Raw genomic sequence first — 22,224 nt, 5'->3', positions numbered from 1 at the left:
ATGGGATACCGTCAGGGCGGGTGGGCAGGGTCGCAACTACCAGTTCATCCAAACTGGTCTGAATCTGCATCAGCCCACCTCTGATAATAAGGATGTTTGGATATTTATCCTCTTATCAGTTTTTTCTCTCAACTTCTTGCAGCAATCTTTTGCTATTACATTGTATTGCTATTTCATTTGAGACTGAGTTTTATTTCCCTGAGAAATGTTCTCTCCTTCAATATACATCTTTTAAAAAGAGAAAGAGAAAAAAGAGAGAGATAGAAAATGGCTGCCTTCCTGATAAAAAGTCTTTTCCCTAGCTAAGCTGAGTGAGAATGTCTGTGAACAATTAAAATTGCGGTTTGTAAATTTTCAAAAATAAGTCTAGTTTATAGTTTATAAAGGATAAAATGTTACATCTTACAACGTTGTTGGATGATGCTTACTTTTTTTCTTTCTCCAATCTTGCCTCTCATCTTCAGTAACCCCTGGTGAAAGCAGCAAAACCTGGGGACGCAGCTCTGTGTTCCAGAAGGATGAGGAAGGAGAAGAAGAAAAAAGAGGCCAGAAGAAAAAGGGTCGAACATGGGGGCCAGGTACTCTTTGCATCAAGGAGCTAACATCAAGTGAGGATGGGTAAGAAACACATCTGCCCCTGTGTCATGAGTTTTCAGTGTATATCTGGGTGGTTATATGTATGTATAGAGGGAGCTAGTTTGATGTAGTAGTTAAAGGCATCAATCTAGAAATTGGGAGATTGTCAGTTCTAATTGTGCCTTAGGCACAAAGCCAGCTGAGGGACCTTGAGTGGGTCACACACTCTCAGCACTAGAAAGAAGTCAGTGGCAAACCATTTCTGAAAATCTTACCAAGAAAAACCTCCAAAGAATTGTAAAGGTAGTTCAATATCTTTTAACACAGTGGCCCCCAACCTTTTGGGCACCAGGGACTGGTTCCGTAGAGAGAGGTTTTTCCACGGACCAGAGGGTGTGTGGTTTTGCATGCCATCTGCATGCCACAAATGGGGCTTTGCTTGTTGTGCAGCCCAGTTTCTGGCATGCCTCGGACTGGTGTTGGGCCATGGATTGGGGATTAGGGACACTGTTTTAGCAGGTAGCTGTAAAAAGTACTCTCAGAAACGTATGATTTGAATTTTCCTCAAGTATCTTGACACAAACTATTCCACAAACACACTTTGAATTGTCTTTTTCAAATGCAGTATTCTTTATGATTTTGATAGGAGGAAGGCAGGAGCTACTTAGAGAATGCAATACTGTTCTGAAAAAAGCATAAAGTGAAGAAGATGTGTTTCATGACCTTTTCTTGTTATTCAATTTCATGGAAATGATTGCTGGGCAATTTCCTAATTTTTTAGGTTTTGGGAAAGTGTTATAACAATTCTATCTATCAGGGTGGAAAAAGAATATTTTCAGAAGTGGTAGTCTTCAATTTATGACCACAGTGGGGCCAGCATTTTCACTGTAAATTGTTGTGGTCTTAAACCAAGTCAGACCTGATTTAACAATTATTTTTACTGTGGTTGTTAAGCAAATCACCATGGCTGTTAAACAAATCATGCAGTCATTAACAAAAGTGCATTTTTTGCTGAAAGTAGGCAGAAAAGTTCACACATTGTGATCACATGACTGAGGGGATGGTGCAACAAGTCAGAAGTCATGCTTTCTGAGGCTATTGTAATTTCAAATGGTCATTAAAAAAATGAAAATAAGATGAGGATTACCTGTAAAAATAAACCTGCCGTGTACATTTTTGACTCAGGAAGAAAGTGCTCCAGGTCAGTGAGGCTAAAACATACAGAAATGTGCAGAAATAAAAGAGTTGTCTCTCTGCTCATGAAACTATGAGCAGTGGCAACACATGAGCATACCTCTATATTTACAATATATATCCATTCATTCCAAGCAAATTATCTGCATTATATCAGTGGGAGGAGCCAAGATCAGACACTTTGATCAAAAAGGTGAAAATAATCATGACTCAGGCTCTACTCCTTTTATATGTTTGTGCAAATGATTTATTTTTATTTTATTTAAGTTGGACATTTCTTGACTCCTCCCAACTCTGGGCAGCTTGCATTATAAAAAAAAAACGAATTTCCCAAAGCATATAACAACATATGGCAGAACATGTCTGTCACTGTGTTATTTTATTTACCAGCTGAGCTCATTATTTCTGGACTGTCAGACCCTCCGTAGCTTGCCAAGAATTGTTATCAGTAAGCTACGTGTTTCCGTATCCACCCACATTCCTTCACATTCCTTCACACTCTTTCCTTTGTTCTCTTTCCAGCAAGGTCCGGCTAAGATAGCCGGCAAGAATTACTTTCAAAAATGTAACAATTAACTTTTCTTAGTTAGTGAGGTGTTTTATTTTCTTTATAACAAATAAATGAGTTTTATTAGAAACCTTTTCCTTGCGTTTCTTTTCAGATTATTGCAACTTGGAATAAGCCACGATACATCTCCTCTAAACCAGGGTAATTAGTCCCAGAGCCAAACATGGGATTAATAAACGCCCTGACAATGTCAACAAAACAAATACACCTTACACCCACTAGGGGTTCCAACTATCCTAGCTCAATGCCTGGAAGGTCAGGCAGGTTCTTGAGACCCTCCTGAATACTGCCAGGGTGGGAGTCACCCAGGTCTCAGAGGAAACCTCATTCCACAAAGTAGTGTCATGAGATGCAAACAAAAGGCTACAGCTAATGTCGCAATGGTACAGTGTTTCATTCACCATTTGCCTATCTCCTTATGCCCCGTCAGATACATTTGGATTTAGCATTATTTCTAAGAATCTGTAGTAACTTTAAATGAATCGACTGAGATTTTGCTGAAGCTTTATAGATCATATTCTAGGAAACTAAAGGCTGAAATGTTTTCCACCATCCTTAAGTGAGTAGTTTTATGATTACTGTGGAATATCCGTCACTTTTGACATGTAAACTGATTTGGCTGCTCAAGTAGGTGGGTGCCATCATTCAGATATTAATTTGCATTTCAATTGTGTCTTCAAAGTATTTTAAATTACCTTCTTAACCAGTTTAGGTTTTAAATCTTGTTAGTAACCATAAATGCACTTATTTAGTGAAAAGATAGATTATAAATTCAATAAATAAGCATTTACGTTATTTTAGTCTATTGTTCTTGTCAACAAACCTGTACTGATCTTTGGAATATTAATTTTCAGTTCGCTGCATCATATAATCTTTCGCTACAAATCATTCAGATTCTCAGCCAATGTGATTTGTCGAGTCCTTGGTACTTTTTGAGCTTGGTTTTTTTCATGCAGACATTTCATTACCTTACTAGATAATACCATTCATGCTAGTGAGTGTGGGATTTGTTCCCTATTTATATACAGTAGCTTGCCATTCCAGAGCTGGTAAAGGTGAAGTTTTATCCTTGGTCATTCCTTGATTAGAGTATTGCTTTTTGCTTGATTGTTTATCTGATGCTAATCCCTGCTTATCTGGATGTGGACCTTAAACTCCACATTCCATAAAATGTTCCAAAATTTAAGTCTGTTCACTTTATCATATTTTTTCCCTATACATAGCAACATTTCTTTCTCACTTTTAGCTTAGTGCCATTCTTTTTTTTTTTTTTGTCTCAGGTAGACTTTTTAATTTGTTTAGGCATTCCAAAATCTTGAATAGCTGATATCGGTATCAATATTATCATCGTCATCATCATAATCAATGCTGGTTGACTGCAATAAAAATTAAATTGGGTTTTATTAACCAATTAATTATGTTGAGATTGTTATGTATTGTGTTGTTCTGTACTGTATTCTACTGTATTGTATTGTTGAATTTTGCTAATCATTTTGTTCTCACAACTTAGATTGTTTCAGGGGTTATGCTAGGGAAAATCTCATAAGTTTAAATAAGTAACTGAGGTGAATTTCATTTTTAATGTATAATCTATAGAATGTCAAGTCATTTTAATGTTTAATCTATAGAGCAGAGGTCTTCAAACTTGGCAGCTTTAAGACTTGTGGACTTCAACTCCCAGAATTCTCCAGCCAGCATAGTCCACAAGTCTTAAAGCTGCCAAGTTTGAAGACCTCTGCTATAGAGTGTCAAAATGGACAATAGGAAGGAAGCAAGCTCCTGCATTTATTTAATTTTTCTTCTCTATATTTTAGCCTAAAGTCCCTGGCAGATGGCGCTAGACAGTGGTCATCTAGTGCTCCAAACCTTGGAAAATTCCAGCGAACAATAGTCCCTTTCCCTGGGTTTGCAAGCCTAATAGAGATGGGTAAAGTACATGTTAAATTAAATGTATTAAATGAATAGCATATTGCTTTATTTCACCATTTGTGATAAAGAAACAAAAGCCTCTCAAATATCTCTAATGATTTTTTTTAAAGGCTCCACTTAGCAAGTCTGTTTACCTGTTACTGGTCAAGTTGGGACATATTTAGCTCCCCCATTCTCCCAGAACTGTCACACTTGTTAAAAATTTGGGGTCCTTGCGGTGGGGAAGAAATTGATCAAAGCTTTTAATATAGAACAAATGATCCAAAACATCCTATTGGCTTTTAAGAGAAACCTCTGAATTGTGCACAGGAAATTAAACTAATAGCAAATGAAGCTTTTTAAGGGATGTGATTTCATAGGTTAGTTCCCTTTTTCAGCTTAGAGGCTATATTTTAGTGACAATCCTGTAGATATAATTTTAAATCAAATCTGGAGTTTATTGACATACCATTCATTATTATTCCTTTCTTTCCAGGAAATGTAGTGGAAGCACCAGATTGTGTGTGCTCCTAAGCCCCTCTCAACAAACTTGGATCAATTTACACAATGTATCTTAGTTTTGATTCATTGCAGGGAATTCAGCCTTATCTGTAACATTTGAATATCCCCTCTATCCTAGATAATCGCCTGCAAAATACAACTTTCTTAGAACTGTTGTCTTTTAAAAGATACATGAGTCAGTATAGTTGCATAAGAAAGAATAAGAGCATTTATCAATTCAAAAGTAGCCTTTTGAAGGGCTTCCTTGAATCAACAGTATTCCAATATTTTGTACTTATTAAAATTCAAATTCAGATTTCTATAATTTTATCATGTTCCAAGATACACACACGTGCAAAGTTAACCAATAAGTATTTATTATATAAATATTAAAAAATTGTGTGTGTGTGTGTTGATCTGTATTTCAGACAATGAAGACAACGATTCTTTGAACGATACAGAGAGCAAGATGCAGCAATCCCCTGGATTTAACCAATCATACCTCTGTATCCCGTTTCAAAAGACTGATGACTGGGATACCTACTCGAGTGATCCAAATGAAGAGACTACTCCAGTGAACTCTTGCACAAGCACTCCTCAGCTCACTCCCACCAACAGCCTCAAACGTGGGGGCTCCCAGTATAAACAATGTCAGTTGGCCTTTCTAGGCTGTGGGGCTGTGTTGGCTGCTGCTGGCCTAGGTTTTGATCTTTTGGAGGCTGGCAAGTGCCAGCTGCTAACCCAGGAAGATCAGGACATGTCCAAGGAAGAGAAAAAGAAACGGGAAAGTATCTTCCAACGGGCTGGTCTATCTCGGAGGAGTACCAGCCCGCCTTCAAGGAAGATCTTCAAGAAGGAAGACCCCACATTCTTGTTAGGCGAACCATCCAGTTCTCTGACTCTACTCTCTTTGTCTTCAATTTCTGAATGTAACTCCACCCGTTCTTTGCTTCATTCAGACAGTGATGAAATTGTGGTATACGAGATGCCTGTTAGCCCTGTGACAGTGAAGGCTCCCTTGCCAGTAGTTAGTAACCCACTAGTTAATATCCGAGTTGAGAGATTCAAAAGGAATCCTAACCAGTCTTTGACACCTACACATGTGACTCTTTCTTCTGAAGCTCAGCAACAGAGGCATAGGCGCACTCCTTCGGATGGTGCCATAAAACTGGCTGATCTCGTTCCTAATGGAGATTCTTCCAGTAACTGTCTACCAGGAGTGCTGGGAACAGGTAAGTTTTCATTCTTCATTTTTATATTCCATATGAAGTGAAAACATAAATGTCCTTGCCACTGCATTTCTGCAATAGCTGTTGATTTTGAAGTAAGATTGAAGGACAAAAATAAGCTATTTTTGTACAGACAGTTGGAGTAGTAGAGAAGACTCTCAGAGATGCTGAAGGAAAGAGGGAAACCTTTATCCAATCTCTTTTCATCTTTCCTCAAACTAGAGGTTTATCTTTTTCTTGTAGCTTCTGATTCTAACTTCCCTTCCTATTTTGCTTCCTTTTAGCATGATTTTACTTCTTGCACACATTTTTCTGTGCTTTAAAAGGAAACCCTACAATTACTATTTTATCATTTCATCTCTTCTTTAGTGTTCCTAGTGTTTTCTTCTACTCAAGATTACTTCTTTATTTTCCTGAAATCTTTGTCCTGCCAAAAGATAAAATTCTCTTGTGAATTAACCAAACTGAGCTAATATGACTAACGAGCGACACTAAAAATTACTCAGATGAATGAATGTGCATATATTTTGTTGTGACATAAATATGTTTCCTGCTTCTTAATTAAGACAATATATTATCTTAAAAGCAAATGACAAATATTAGACTTCCTGTGGACACCTAAAATTTTGTTAAATCTCAAGGAAGCTATTTCATTCTTTGGCACAACTACATTGTGAAAATCCCAAAACTGTTTGATTTCTTGGGATATGTTTTGGCTGATGAATTTAGCAAAGATTTGTTCTCTCCATATAATAATAATAATAATAATAATAATAATAATAATAATAATAATAATAATAATGCCCTCTAACTAAAAATAAAATAAGAGCAACTGAAATAAAGAATAACTGAGTAGTTGGGCAGCACAAAAACAACAATGTTGCCTGCTTTGAAGCTTGTTCCAAGAAGCAGCTACTACAAGTATTAAAACATGCCAATACTGTATATCAAATATAAGCACCAGTTCACTACAAGAAACAAACCAACTGATGTACAACGTAGCTGCAGTTTTAACTGAATAACTTAAATGCAAAATAACTTAAATGCAACAAGAAAAAAAGCTACTAAAACCCAGTAAAATGGAAGATCAGGTTGGAAAATAAACTCAGGATGCTTAGATCAGATGTAAGCAAGCTAGAACAGGTGAAAGAAAAGATGCTGAAGAATAAGGCGGCCAAAGAATACTTGATCAAGAAATATCACCTAGAAATAAGGAAAATCAAGAAATCACTGGAAATAATAAAACAGCAAAGAATAGCCATAGCCAAGAAGAACAGCGGACACGAGGCTCACATTTGCTGCCTTGAGTTATTTGTAAAATTGATAAAGGTGGAATATAAACAAACAAATTGTACACTATAGTCAGATCATAAATGTTTCTACCAGTTCATCCATAGAGAGACTGCAATGAATCAGTCAATACCTGATGATGAAGAAACATTGCAGTTCTGGGTGCAGCTATGGGACAACCTAAAAAAAAAAATGCAGCTTGGCTAAAGAAGGTGGAAAGAAAAAAAAGAAGCTGAATGAAAACTTGTAAGGACAGCAGAAATTATAGAGAAAAGGACAAGGAAACTCAAGAATTGGTCAACACTAGGTGAAAATGAAGTGCATGGTTTTTGGCTGAAACAGCTGACTGGTCTGCACCCACACATTGCCAAACAGTTTAATATACTGCAAGGAGGTGAAATTAAAGATTAGTTAAAATCCAGCAAAGCTTACTTGATAATGAAAGATTCAGCAAAAGGGGCAGCACCACTAAGGCCAATTACCTACCTGCCAACAACTTTGAAATTACTGGTGTGGTAGCTGATGCAATCCAACAGCATCTACTTGAAAACAAGCTCTTTCCACTTGAGAAGAAAGGAAACTACCCGAACAGTAGAGAAACAGAAGATCAGTTCCTAATTGAGAAGATGATTTTTGGAAAACTGCAAGAGAAGGAAATCCAACTTGAATGTAGGAAGGTTTGATTACAACAAAGCATTTGACTCCCTGCCACATGATTAGATAATCAAGTGTCTAGAAATACAGGAATCAGTAGAAACATCACAAACTTTGTGCAAAAATCAATGTCACCATGCAAGACACAATTCCTGGTCAAGAATGATAGAGTGGGAGAGATAAATATCAACAGAGAAATCGCAACTACTGTTTGCCATTTCATTGGTTCTTCTGTCATCAATACTGAAGAAGTCAGGCTATCAGACATCAAAAACAGCTATCTCACCTCCGCTACATGGACGATCTGAAGCTACAATATATGGAAAAACACCATCTGAAATAGAATTGCTGCTAAACACTGTCAGTATATATAGCCAAGATATTGCTGTGGAGTTTGGACTGGATATATGTGCCACCCTTGTCATCAACAGGGTAAAAATAGTGAAAACTGAAGGAATCATGATGCTCCACAGAAATAATTTCAAGCACCTGGATGAAGAAGATCACTACAAATACACGGACATCCTTCAAACTCAGGAGGTCAAGCCAATTGAAGTCAAGAAGAAGGTTAGAAAGGAATACATCATGACAGAGAAGAAGATCTTAAAGTCCAAACTTAGTGGAGGAAATGTCATCAAGCCAATTAACACCTGGGAAATTCCAGTCATTAAATATACAGCCCTGGACAGGAAGATCAGAAAAATAATGACAATGAATCATGCCATTCATTCATACAGCAATGTTGACAGACTGTTATTTACAAGGAAAATAGGTGGGCATGGACTCTTACAAATATATCAGACAACTGGAGAAGGAAAAAGGGCATTGGAAAAATATCTGAAATTGAAACTAGTATACCATATTATTATCAAAAGTAACAGGTGCCTTGAGTGCAATCCCAAAGCATCTGGAGCACCACTTGAATGCCAATTATATTGGCAAAATCGCATGAGTCAATTCAAAAAAACAGTTTTACTTGGAACAGCTTACATTCTACAACAATTACCTTTTAACACCATCTAAAAATATCTGTCTATCTCAGGTTTTGGAAATAACTTAATAGTTGGATAAAAATGCCAAATCCAGTCTAAATACCTGGCTAATTGTGCGCTCCACCATAATAATAATAAATAATTCTGTGCCAGCACTGAACATGACATTATTTTAATTTACCATTTCTAAGGCTACAAATATAGTTAGAAACTTTTTAGCCATTCCCAAACAAATAATACTGTGTCACTCTATTTTTGTCCATTTTCTGAAGATATATATTAAAATGTATATTACAATAAAGCATAAGGTTTATGATAAAATGAAAACTTCATTTTCTCACAAAATGCTATTTTTTTCCACTTGAAATCTATAGCTATAAGTTTGTCATTTCATTGCATAAAATTGATACCATAACTTGGCTATTCTGAAGTTATTTTGGGTATATTAGTAAGGTAGGGGAAAAGTTCTATAATTCCTGCATTTAAAGGAAATATAAGAATGCTTCACTGTTAATACTATTTTAAAAACATAAATTTTAGTTTAATTAAAATTTTAAATACATTTTAAAATTAATTACAGTTGCAGTTGAAAAGAAATAGCTTTCTTTAAAGAGTTCACAAACTTTTTAAATAAATGGTCTGGATATAATCAATTTATAATATATAATATATCCAGATTATATAATATAATCTGGATATAATCAAAAAGTCCTGTATCTATAACTGAAAGAGACCCTGAAATTAAATCTCTTCCATTTCTTTGTTGTCTTTTCCAAGTGATTTAAGTCAGTTCAAAACTACACCAATATACTATATACTACATACATACAATATGCTGTGTAGCACTTTAGTTTCCAAGGGAAGAAGGTGTTCCAGCAGACATAGAGGCACTAGGTAGCTCCCATTGACTGTGTCTGAAACTAATAATGCCATTTCCCAGCATCTGTTCTTTGCAGCTGCAAAGCAGTCCTGGAAAAAGACATACTTGACTTAAGGCGTTACCACTTAGTGCAGTGGAAGAGCCTTTCCAAAGCACTTTTTTCCCTTTTTGAACTTTCACAATCCTGTCATGCACTTGGTCAGATAGGATTCTAAACAATGCATGATAGAATCACTGCCATTTACATAACTTGTATCCTGCTGATGTACATAATATGCAAATAAATACTAATAACAAGGATAATTAATGCCTACTCTTAAGAAGCCGTGTCAGTTTCCAAATATAAAGAACAATTAAAATTTCAAGAGACACATAGGCTAATTGTAGATAGACACTGCATCTTTTTTTGGAGGAAGCCCCCTTTGAACTGTGAAATTACTGTTAAAAAATGAGCTTTTGAGCAAAAGTTCCACCTTCTGATCATAGCACACCTGTGTGCTATCCTGAAATCTAGATGCAGTATCTAGACACAATAAGAATTAATGAGAAAAATGTTACTATTTTATTGTTTTTGTTTTATGTTGCTTTTATTAAAAGGAGTGGCTAATCTCTGCAGAGTTGTAACTAAAAAATAGTTTTGTATCTTCATAAATAAAATTTGTTCCAAGCAGTCCTAAAGCAACGATGCATAAAAATAGTCTTCCATTCTATCTAAAACACTAATGGAAACCTTTCCTTTTCCATATAGGTGTGCTGTTCTCTGACTTTTACCATCTATAAAATTGGTTTTACAGCAGGGGTAAAATCTACTTACCTTCCTTACCGGTTTGGAAGCGCACCCGCCCCGCGTGCGCATGCATCACGTGCGTGCAGACCTGCGCATGCACAAAACCTGCGCATGCACAAAACCTTCTGCGCATATGCAGAAGGTAAAAAACACATTACTTCCTGGTTAAAACCAGGAACTAATGACACCCGGGCAGGTGGGTGGAGCTTCACTCCGCCATCGCTACCGGATTGCCGAACCAACAGCCAAGATTGCTATCAGGCTGGGCGATCCAGCCCGATCTGGGAGCATTTCACCCCTGTTTTAGAGTTTAGAGCTAAGTGGTCCACATTGGAAAAATAATTCCAGCAAAAGAGACATAAAACTGCATGTTGGGTATATGGCAACCTTGTAACCTGTCACACTATTCTTACACTGGCATTTGCCATACGGATTTGCTGGGGTCAGCATAGCAGTCACACTGGCTCCTGTATGAACTGAATCCTCCCTCTGTCTAATACACCCTTTATATACTAAATGATCCCAATGCCTCATTTCATTAGTGCTGTCTAACTGGTTGGTTTCTCTTTCTTCTCTCTCTCCCCCTTCCTTTCTTCTGTTTGTGGTTTTTTTTTTCCTGGTGAGAGAATAGGTATAATAAAAACTCCCAGTCCAAGTCAGGGTCCAAATGAAGTCCCTCGTCTGCCAGATCCCAACCTCATCTTCCCTCCAACCCCCAGGCGTTATAGTGCTCAACAGGATTCCATGTTGGAGAGACCCAAGACCTTGGAATTCCTACCTAGGCCACGCCCTTCAGCTAACAGGCAGCGAGTTGATCCCTTGTGGTTTGTATCCCCAAGTAAGGCTAGGGGTGAATCCTCTGCTAATAGCTCCAGTACTGAAACTCCCAGTAACCTGGATTCCTGCTTTGCCAGCAGTAGCAGCACAGTTGAAGAGCAGTCCACGCTGCTTTCTTTTCGTGTCAGGCTGCCTGAAGAGGAACGGACACTGCTGGACATGGATGTTGAAGGTCAGAATCAGGACAGCACAGTGCCGCTATGCAGAACAGAACTCAGAAGACATAAATCTACAGCATATGAACTCAAGCAAGAATTTTGGTCCTAGCATGAAATCCACAAGGGGCTGGTAAGCTCCTTTTTGCTTCAGTTCTACTTCTTGCACTAAGAATGCACTTTCAAGCCAGGTAAAGTAGGAAGTTGGTGCTGAGACCATATCACATTTCTTGGTCCACTACAGAACTGGTATTGGGGAACCCCGTTTTTTATAGCTGCATGTGGCTGAGCTACACAGAGTTGCTGACTCTTTTTCTGGGGTTTCTTGTAGTCCTTGTTAAACTGCAACAAGCAATGCGACGACATCTAAGCCCCTGTTCTTGATTTTCAAGAATACTATGATAATTTGCAAAAGTAGACATCAGTGTTTTACACTGTTAGAGAGCAGGAAATTGTGTAAAAATGTTCCTGCACCAGCACTCTTGTCACACTTCATGTTGTTTTTCTCTCTCAATGCTCTAAACCAGGGCTGTGTCAAATCTTGGCAACTTTAAGACTTGGGGGGCTTCTAACTCTCAGAATCCCCCAATTTGAATTCTGGCAGTTAAAGCCCACAAGTCTTAAAGTTGCCAAGGTTGGGACATTCCTGAGCTAAACTAATTTCTTCTTCTTCTGCCCTTCTCCTTTTCTGTGTGCATATGAAACTTCTTTTGAGTCTGAATATTGTAGGCATGGGGGATTCTAGGCTATCTGCAGGAAGCCTTCATTGTTTTCCAGTTGACAACATTGTGGGTTTTGACATTATAATGCAAGCTCTGCTCCTTATACTGTATATTTGCTTGTAGTACAGCTCATATATAAAAGGGGCAAAGTTTGTGCTGCACCTTTTATCATTTGCCCCCTTGACTCCCCTCCTCACTCTGAGGGGTTTGGTTCCTTATAAATAATGAACTTGCCAACATCATATAAAGCATGTATTCAACTATATTGAATGATTTCTGTTGAGAGGTAGAGAGCCTTGAGTTTCAAAGTTGCCTATTTTCAAGCTCCTGAAGTCAGCTATTTTGGATGGGTAAATGAATGCAGAGTTAATCAGGGCAGAATCACCAGTGGGATGTATGTAGTGGGAAGGCTCTGATAGTGTGCAAGAATTGGGACACTGATACTTTGATCTAGCCCAATCATGTAAAAACACTTTTACATCTTCAAAATTACAGAAGATTTGGGTTGCAATTAGAAAGTGGTATAATTCAATGGGGGGAAAAACATAGAATTCTGCATTCCTTGCACAGATTTTGGCAATATTTTTCATGAAAAAGTTGTTAACTGCACATGCCTGTTTCCACCTAATCTTCTGACTAGGAGTCTAAAGTTTTGATACAGATTAGCTAGCCACGTAAGGCAAGCAACATGCATTGATCTCTTATTGCCATATTATATGATTGGGTCTATTTCTCATTTTTTTTATTTCAGCTGCTTGTAATATTTGGTTTTTAAAAAGAACTGAAAAAGCTAACTCGTCCTATACTCTTAGGCTACATATTTAACTTCAGATTGTGGGATGTTTTCTCCCTATTGTAACTATTTTGATTTTTTTTTAACTTGTTTTTGTCTGACAATAAGTGGCTACAGTTCCTTACTTTGAACCGTAAGCTGGCCACTTGTGAAGAATGTTATACAAATTTTTGGCACCATTGTTGCCTAAAAACATGAATTCTGACAATTCAGGCTTAACTTTGCTTGTGCCGCCAGCTTCTTGTATGACATTGGGCAAATCAATTTGCCATATGTGCCTCAGTTTCTCCATCTGTACTAATAGCTACCTCATGCAACAGAAGTGTAGACTTACTGTGCAAGTGGGAACTTACGCCCTCGGTAGAAGTAGACAATTTACTTTACGTTAAGAAAAGTTACATATGATGAAAAAATCTCTCTCTTTGTTATAAAGTATAGGCTAGGTAAATCTTGAACTAGTTCCATATCAGTTTATTCATCTAGCTGGGCCTAGAGAATACAATCGTAACAATCAGCATGGAAAAACACTTGCACACTTATGTAGTCTGGTGCAATGGCTTGTATCTTTCTAGGATCAAATACTGCTGTTTTGTATGCTTAACATTTCATCTCCATATTGTTCCAGTTATAAGCATTGGCCAGCCTAGGCTAGACAATTCCTAAGCTGCTAATGGTGGCTTGAACTTTGCTCTCATCATAATCATGTTTGGTCTTGTCTCAATTCCATTTTTTAAAAACAAATGAACGTTATTTGGTATGGCTTTAATGAAGAAGGTGCAACAGAACAATTGGAACTTTGGGGAGAACGCAGGTAACCAGGGCTGTGAAAAATCAATTTGTGGGACATTTCATAAAGTGACTGAAGCACCCTTCAGATTCACTATTCAAAATGTCTAGGTGTTGCATCCTGTTGAGATCTCAGGGCAGCCATTTTGAGAAATTCCCTAAATTATCAGAACATGCATGTGGGCCTGTTGCTGAAGCAAACTGAATGGTTAATAAACTCTTAGAATCTCCAATCTCTAACTGCATGATTAACATTATAGTGCACATTGCAAAAATTGACTCTAAGAATAGCAAACTTATCAAAAGGCAATTATTTCCAAATGTCACGTATATTATTTCATATATTGATTTATTTGAATTCCACTTTTTTTTTTTTTTTTGCAAGAATCTCAGGGCAATGTACATTGTCCTCTCCCATTCCATCCACCATATCTTTGCAATAATGGATAATGTGAGAGCTTATTAAATATCTCTTAGTGAGATTAATATATCTAAATTGGATTTAAACTTCAGTATCCCCAGTTCACGTTCATCTTTCAAACACTATGCCATGAAATATGAATGAGCAGAGAAAGCTTCTAAGAAAGAAGAAGTCAGATTGTCATAGTGGCTCATATGCTTTGCTCTTACCTACAGTGTATAAAATCAGTGGATTTCAGTGTAACCTGACAGGCAACCATTCTATAAGAAGATTACATTTTTAAAATGGAGTACTTTTTAAAACCTTATTTCCAATTCCCATACCTACTTCCAACCAATATCACATAGGAAGTTCTGTACCATTAGCTTTTCAGCATTCAACACAATATTAACACATGCACACAGACAGACAGACAGACAGACAGACAGACAGACAGACATAGACATACATGTACATGTACACCAGTGGTGGATTGCCCCCAGTTCGGACCAGTTCACAAGAACCGGTAGTAAAACTGGCGGGAGGCCCCACCCACGCCCCGAATGTCGTCATCAGCGATCTGTGCCTGCGCATGCGCACGATCCCATTGTGATCGGGTGGTAAAGGTAAGTAGAACCCACCCCTGATCTACACGTACACACACACACACACACACAAATCCCCAACTCCACCATGTATTGCACTTTGCTAGGGGAAAATTCCAAAATTATTTGCACAACTTCTGTTTATGAATATGCAAATTATTAATGCCTATTTTTTCATGTCAGGAAAAATGGACTTGTTATCAAGCTGTCCAACTGAGGAAAATGCTGTATGCTGGCTAGAGAGAACTTTTCACATATACATCCTTCTTTACAAAAAAAACAAACAAACTGGAATTTGTGGCATCATAAACTAACTAAACTGTGGCTTGTCACAATGTGCTAAAGATGGTATTCTGTATCATGATTGGGCACATAGGCTAGCCATGTTTTCCACATGAATCTTTCATATTATTCCATACCTATGAGCAAACTATTTCTTTTCTTTGAGGATAGAGTGTGGTCAACTTATTACCCTATAAAATAGCAGAATTTTAGCACACTGTAATGTAAGTATCAATATTATTTAAATGTTTGTTTGCTCTCCAGATCTGAGATTAAATGTTTTTAATGGATATACTTTGATTGTTTATCGCTGCCGTCATGACACACACACACGCACACGCACACGCACAAGTTTGGTAGGCAAAGTTTTGAAGATTGCTGTGCACAGTTGCAGACTATATATTGATTGTGCATTTGACAGCTTCAAGAATATTACAGGTAAGTAATCTGTTTCTTCTTTTATATTTTACCACCTCTAACTATATGTAATGTGTGTGTGAGGGGGGCAAAGTTGCTTATCAAATCTACTTCAATCTATATCTGCTGAAATTTAGAAGTGTAGTTGGGCCAAAATCTACCTGCTATAATCATAATCAGCCATCTCTGGATCCTTTTTTTTCTCTCTCTCTCTCTCTCTTGATTGGGTGTGGTTTGGTCTTCTTGAAAGACTACTCACGTGGAATAATTGTACACGTGTGATGTATTTCACAGGTTAGCTCCTGTGGTCTTGCATGCCCTGGTTTGGAATGCGGCCATTTTAGGTTGATGTTAGTTTAGGTACACATAACAAGTGTTTTGCGTGGCAACGTATAGAAAAAGTTGGATCCTTGGTTTCTTCTCATTCAGTCTGGCATGATAAAATCCATTGGGGTTTCTGTCCCAATATGATGTTTGTTAAAATCTCGCTATAAAGGCTGTAGTACAAGGAAGGTATGTTTTTGTCCCCAGTCCATTGTTACAAGTTTTTGTATGCTAAACACTCTGTGTTCTTCATTTTGTGATAGTGGTTAAGTGACGTGGAAGTTTGCCTTTTTGTTTGTACTCAGCGGCAAGTTAGGAAAAGGGTGGGAGAGTAATTTTATTTTTTAAAAAGTGTTACAGCCTGTCACCTTTGGAGTTTAAAAATATTGACAGCAGTGACTGGTTTGTTTTACTCTTGTGGATTACATCGACAGGTTACATTTGCTGTAATTTATTGTACTTTGGGTTTTGTCAATGTATTATGTATATATCTTTATTGTGTTTTAATTTATTTTATGCCAGCGAACAAAATGTAAATTGAATAAGCTGATTTCCTTTTCTCTTTTTTTCCCTGAATGTATTGGGGGGAAAAGGTAAACCAAGGATGCCAAGCAGGCTTGGTTCAACGGCTAAGATTACCATTGTATTACAGTGTAATGCTATTCTAGGCCTTGTCTCAACATTAGAGCACACTTACTTGAATAAAATTGTTAAACATTAATTGCACTATGGTATTTTCATTTCGTCACAGAGTGTTCTTTAGAAACATTGAAAAATGTCCTACTACCAGGGGTGGGTTCTAATTTTTTTTATTACCGGTTCTGTGGGCGTGGCTTATTTTGTGGGCGTGGTTTGATAGTCATGTGACAATTCTTTAGGATTTAGCAGAGGTACTGGTCTACCAGGCTTTTAACTGCTTACAGAGCTGTACCAGTCTACCCATTTGTTCTTGGAGCGTTCCGGTCTACTCATTTGTTTTTGGAGGCACCGGTCTACCCATTTGTTTTTCGAGCGCACTGGTCTACCACCACACTGCCTTTTAACACTGATCAGCTGTAGGGTGGCCCTTTGAAGCCCCGCGGCAAGAGTTTAAACAGTTTTTTTTCCTTCCAGCTGATCAGCTGGGACTCGGGAGGCAGTGAAAAATTGGGGGCGGGGCCAAATAAAAGAATAACACGGGGGTGGGAGGTGGGAGGGCCCAGCTCCCGAACAAAGAGAACTGGTTCGGTGACGTCATATCGTCACCACTACCGGCTCGGCGGAACCGGGCGGAACCCACAACTGCCTACTACATGAGTAAACCAATCATTTTCTGTCCCAAATATTACAAAATACAAACCTAAATTTGTTCAGAGAGATTTGGGCAAGATAAAGATTATATCGTTCTGATTTCTGTCAATATAGGTAATTTCTGAAAATGCTTTATTATGGTCACTAATCAGAATTCTACCAGGTAATAGAACAGTTAAACAGATTGCATTTCAAATATCTTTTTTAAAAATCATAAAATTTTAACTACATCATTGAGGCAAGCAAGTCACGTTAGATTTTACAAAATAAAACACACTTTTGCCACATTCAAGGAAATGGAATCAGCCAAGTCCAACTGAAGTAGCTGTATGTAAAATAAATCACTACTGTCTAGTACATAACCAAGTAGGGAATTAAGAAGGAGGCCCTGGCATTCTCACAGCATAATCAGTAACCAATGACTGTACAACTATGTGATTGGCATTGCAACTGACCATCTTAAAAGTTACCATATTTCTATTTGGCCTTCTGGACATGTTGGGATTCTGAGTAAAAATGCAGTAGTTGAAAAGAAAATACAGTCAGATAAAAGGCAGCTGACTTTGCAGGTTGTTGAACTTCTGCAAGTTAAAGCAAATTCTGCCCCAGCTGAAGTTATCATGGCTTTCTGCAAGCTGGTCAGTCATATGTCTACCTGCTGCTGGTGTTGCAACTTTGCTGCTAAATGCTCAGCAGATAGCATAATCCCATGAGGATCGGAGGCATTCCTAGAATTCCTCTCACTGGAAGACAACCAGACAGGAGACAACCACCAAACGAGCTCTTTCTGCTCTATTGTAATATTATATTAACATAACCTTACATGTCTGAAAGTTCATCTCTCCTCCAAAGTCCTTGTTTACAGCTCAGGAAACTAGGGAGGATCTCTTTTAAGCCTCTTGCCCCACCCACATTCCTGCTGGGTGCTCAGCTCCCTTTTATCTGACCATTATCTTGGCTGTGTCTCTTTGCCCTGTCTCCCAAGGACATTCCCACATACCGTTATGCTCACTTTCTGACTTCCAGACAGAATCACAGTCTGGTTTGCGCTGCCTTCTGCTTCCACTGCCATCCTCCAACATATTTAATGTGTGCTTTTTGTTACCGATTTCCTTGAATGGCAATGCTTTTAGCTACTTTAAACAGTTTACACAAAAGGGAACATGCTAATTTTCACAAACAGACGTGCAAACATTGCTCTTCAAGTACCTGTGTTTCCCCCAAAATAAGACCGGATTTTGTATTATTTTTTTTGCTCTAAAAGATGCATTAGGGCTTTTTTTCTGGTTAGGTCTTATTTTGGGGAAAATACGGTACTAAATGTGTCCATCTGGCTGACAATCTTAATGGGGGCTTATTTTTGGGGTAGGGTTTATATTAGGAGCATCCTGAAAAATCATGCTAGGGCTTATTTTCTGGTTCCCTATTTTCAGGGAAATAGGTAATATGATAGAGACATTTGTAGTCTCCGCCTCCTCAAGACTGGTCCATCTCTTTATACTGTTCATGCTTTTTCAGGCAGCACCAAATTGTATGGGCGGAGGCATCCTTTTGAATCTGTCTAATAAATTAACAACCACCACTAGAGGGTGCTCATAAGAATAGAGAAGCCATTTAATTCCCTGATTTAAGTCCAGTTCAATGAGCAAATAGCTGCTTCTTTGAAAAACAGAAGCGTGTAAGAATTTGTGTATAATCAGATTAAGAAAGAAATAACTCACATTTTTTCATCTGGCAGTTTATGCTAGTAAAAATATTGGTTCCCTTAATGTCATATAAAATGGTGACAAATTTAATTCTATTGAAGGAAGAGAAAAAGTGCCAACTATTTTCAAGACACTGCTTGGTTTAAGCAAAACTCTTAATTCAACCTAGTAGAGCTTTGGTTTTTTTTTTCCTCTAACAATGCCTGTTGCAAAGGTGAACAAATAAAGGTTTGTGGGCAATGCAACCTTCATAAAAAAAACATATCTGAACAATCGCATACTACTGAATGTTAGTATTGTGTACCCAATACATGCAAAATTTATGTGCAATTTTATGTGCATTTTCTTAATTATGAGAGTAGAGGATATGCTGCTTTGAGGAAGATGCCCACCATTTGCAACTGCGGGGGTGGGGTGTTAAAGAAAAGGTTAGTCAATAAATTATAAGCAAAATCCTACAAAATGTTTGATATACAATTAATGGGTGTCTTTGAGATAAGACTGGGTTGCACCACACCTGGGCTAATTAATTATGGTTGTATCTTTGGAAGTTTTTTTTTTTCCTTGTAGATGGCATACAACGTTTTAGAGATCACATGTTTGAGCCATAAATTAAGCTGGGGCTATAACACTACTGGTTTGATCCAATGAAACCTAGAAAAGTGAAAATAGAAGCCACACAGGTGTTTTCTTCCTGGAGATCGTTCCCTGAGGATCTGGAAGACAGGTAAATCAGGAACAATCATTAAGATGTTAACACATTCCTTTTGGTGTAGGAAACAGAAGAGGCAAGCATAGGCAAGCATACTTAAATAGATGCTCAAAGGTTGATACAATTAAAATTGATCATTAGGAAATTTAATTATGAAGTTTACTGATTTTTAAAGCACTGATAGAAAAGGAAATGAATGAACTCAAGAATTAATCCAATTATTTTAGGGGACTAGTGTAACCTTTGGAATAGTACCCAGGAATAAATTCATCATTTGGAAATTACTGACTTTTAATTAAAAAGATCCTCTTCATTCTGTCTCTTCCTCTCTCTATCAACAAACACACAAACAGCCAATGGGATCAGTATCATTTGTTCAATTAGAGGTTACCAACAGAGGTGAAATGTAAAATTTGTTACTACCGGTTCTGTGGGCGTGGCTTGGTGGGGGGGGAGCAATGTGACTGGGTGGGCATGGCCAACTTTTTTTTTTTACTATTAAAAACATTTTTCCGGCTGAAGAGATTGTAGAAAAAATGCTTTTAAAAGCCTCTGACAATCCCAGCTGAGCCGCGGGATCATCAGAGGCTTTTTTTTTTTTTACTTTTAAAAGCATTTTTTCAGCCGAAGAGGATGTAGAAAAAATGCTTTTAAAAATTAAAAAAAAAGCCTCTGATGATTGTGCAACTCAGCTGGGCATGGGGGGGGGGGGCAGGGATTTTTGCTACCGGTTGTCCGAACCACCACCCGCCAACGCTACCAGATCGGGCGATCCGGTCCAAACCAGGAGCATTTCACCCCTGGTTAACAACATAAAATACAAAAATATTCCTATACAGTAATACAAAGTTTTCCATCAATCCCCAAGTGTTTGGATGAATAAATAATCTGTCTTCAGAGCTCCTTTACAGTTATTTCAATTATTTCCAGCTGAAGAATAGAAAAATCTCCTCTATGCATCACAATATGGAAAAAAGAAATGTGAAGAATGTGCCCATGTGCTGTTTTGCATTGTTTGTTTTGACAGTGAAGTGTGTTTTCTCTTGTCATGTGAGATTTATTTTCTGCTCAATTTATCTGCTTTCTGTTTTTTTCTGGTTTTTAATTACGGTACTTGCCACCCAGAGTGTTGGGGCAGCTGTAGGTAGGTAGGTAGAGAGCAGACAGACAGCCAATCAATCAATCAATCAACTGGAGAGTCCTAGAGTCCCCTTAATTGGCTTAATAGTTGGCAAAAAACCTCTTAACTGTATCTCCTTTTGTTTTTTTACGTCTTCAAAGCCACATTATTTGCAAGAATTGGATTCCAACTAGTGTAGCTCAGCATATTTTGTATTCTGGTAAAAATCCATCCAGAGTAACTTCTATGTAATCCAAAACAAAACACCTCTGCATGCAGTCTTATCATGGATGGGGACAAAAATAGGGGAGGGGGCTAAAACTCTTGCTCTGCTTCCTATTATCATCAGCTGGAAAGATAGAGGATGAAACTAATGTGCTAATACAAGTGACACCAAGGGAGTTATTAAATGTTTTGGATAGAAAATATTTGCATTTTGTATTGCTCAGCTAAAAGATCTGTGTAACTCTGAAGCTTGCAATTCTAGTATGAGCCAAATGCAGCCAAGTAAGTAAAGCATGCACATCCTGTCATTTGTCAACCATTTACTGAATGAGCTGTGCACATAACCAGCCAATCCTATATTTGCTTCAGCATTAGGACCGTTGATACTTTCCTCCCTTGCTATTGAATGATCCTGTCTAAGAGCAAACATCTGGGACTTGTCTCTTGATCCACTAATACACTTAGAAAAACATTTAGCCGGCACTATTGATTCACAACCTTGATAGATCTATAGTCCAAGTACCTTTAGCATGTCAGTGCTCCTTTGCTGCATTTCCCAAATATTCCTCTTTTTAGGAGCGCACAAATATGCTACATGGAAGTATTTTGTAATAATCTAATATTTAAAGATGTGATAATATCGTAGGAACCAAATTATTTATCATCCTGCCTTCTTTAGCATGAAATTTTAAAAGTGAACATTTCGTCAAAGCTGCTGAAAATGCTTTGTTTCTGTTCTTGCCCCATAATACTATAGGACAAGTATGTCAAACTTGATTTCATTGAGGGCCACATCAGGGTTGTGTTTGACTTCGGGGGCCAGTGGGTGTGTCCATGTGGGCATGGCCATGGTGGGTGTGGCCAGCTTGATATCACTTGTATAGGGGGCACCTGTGGCCCAGGTGGGGTTGGGGGAGGGATCCACTTATGCTAGTAGTTTGTTTTGGTAGCACTCTGCCAGTGAAAACTGAGCAAGGGGGCCCCATGCGCCCCCCCCGGCTACATTTTCAGCTGTGAAAGCTTCTTGCAGCCCTCTGCCAGTGAAAAGGCCCTCCAAAGCTCCATTTTTGTTGGCAGAGGCACCGCAGGCTGGTCCTTTGCTATTTCCAGGGGGGCCCCATGGGCCAAATCTAAGCACCTCACGGGCCAAATCCGGCCCATGGGCCTTGAGTTTGACACTCCTGCTATAGGACATTCATGTCCAAATTCAGCATTGTTCTCTGGACCCCATCAGAAACATTCCAAATCGCTAAGGGTTTTCCTTTTCGCAA

General features: G+C 38.1%; 1 protein-coding gene across 2 annotated transcripts in view; it reads left to right on the top strand.

The window, feature by feature from the left end:
• MAP3K9 (mitogen-activated protein kinase kinase kinase 9) overlaps positions 1-11,683 on the top strand; it is a 36,026-nt gene extending 24,343 nt beyond the window's left edge. The window contains exons 8-11 of one of the 2 annotated variants that reach the window (XM_070931274.1): positions 465-618; positions 4,153-4,265; positions 5,176-5,979; positions 11,211-11,683. In XM_070931274.1, coding sequence (XP_070787375.1) covers positions 465-618; positions 4,153-4,265; positions 5,176-5,979; positions 11,211-11,683 — 1,544 coding nt within the window. Of the gene's footprint in view, positions 1-464; positions 619-4,152; positions 4,281-5,148; positions 5,980-11,210 lie in introns of both variants that reach the window. The other variant, XM_070931275.1, reaches the window with a different exon arrangement.
• The last annotated feature ends 10,541 nt before the right edge of the window (positions 11,684-22,224 follow it).

This window comes from Pituophis catenifer, unplaced genomic scaffold (assembly GCF_029215685.1).
Source record: "Pituophis catenifer annectens isolate HBS135680 unplaced genomic scaffold, rPitCat1.0.hap2 SCAF_1, whole genome shotgun sequence".
Taxonomy (NCBI): Eukaryota; Metazoa; Chordata; class Lepidosauria; order Squamata; family Colubridae; genus Pituophis; species Pituophis catenifer.
The sequence above is the reverse complement of the archived record's forward strand: the minus strand, read 5'-3'. Positions and strand labels throughout refer to the sequence as shown.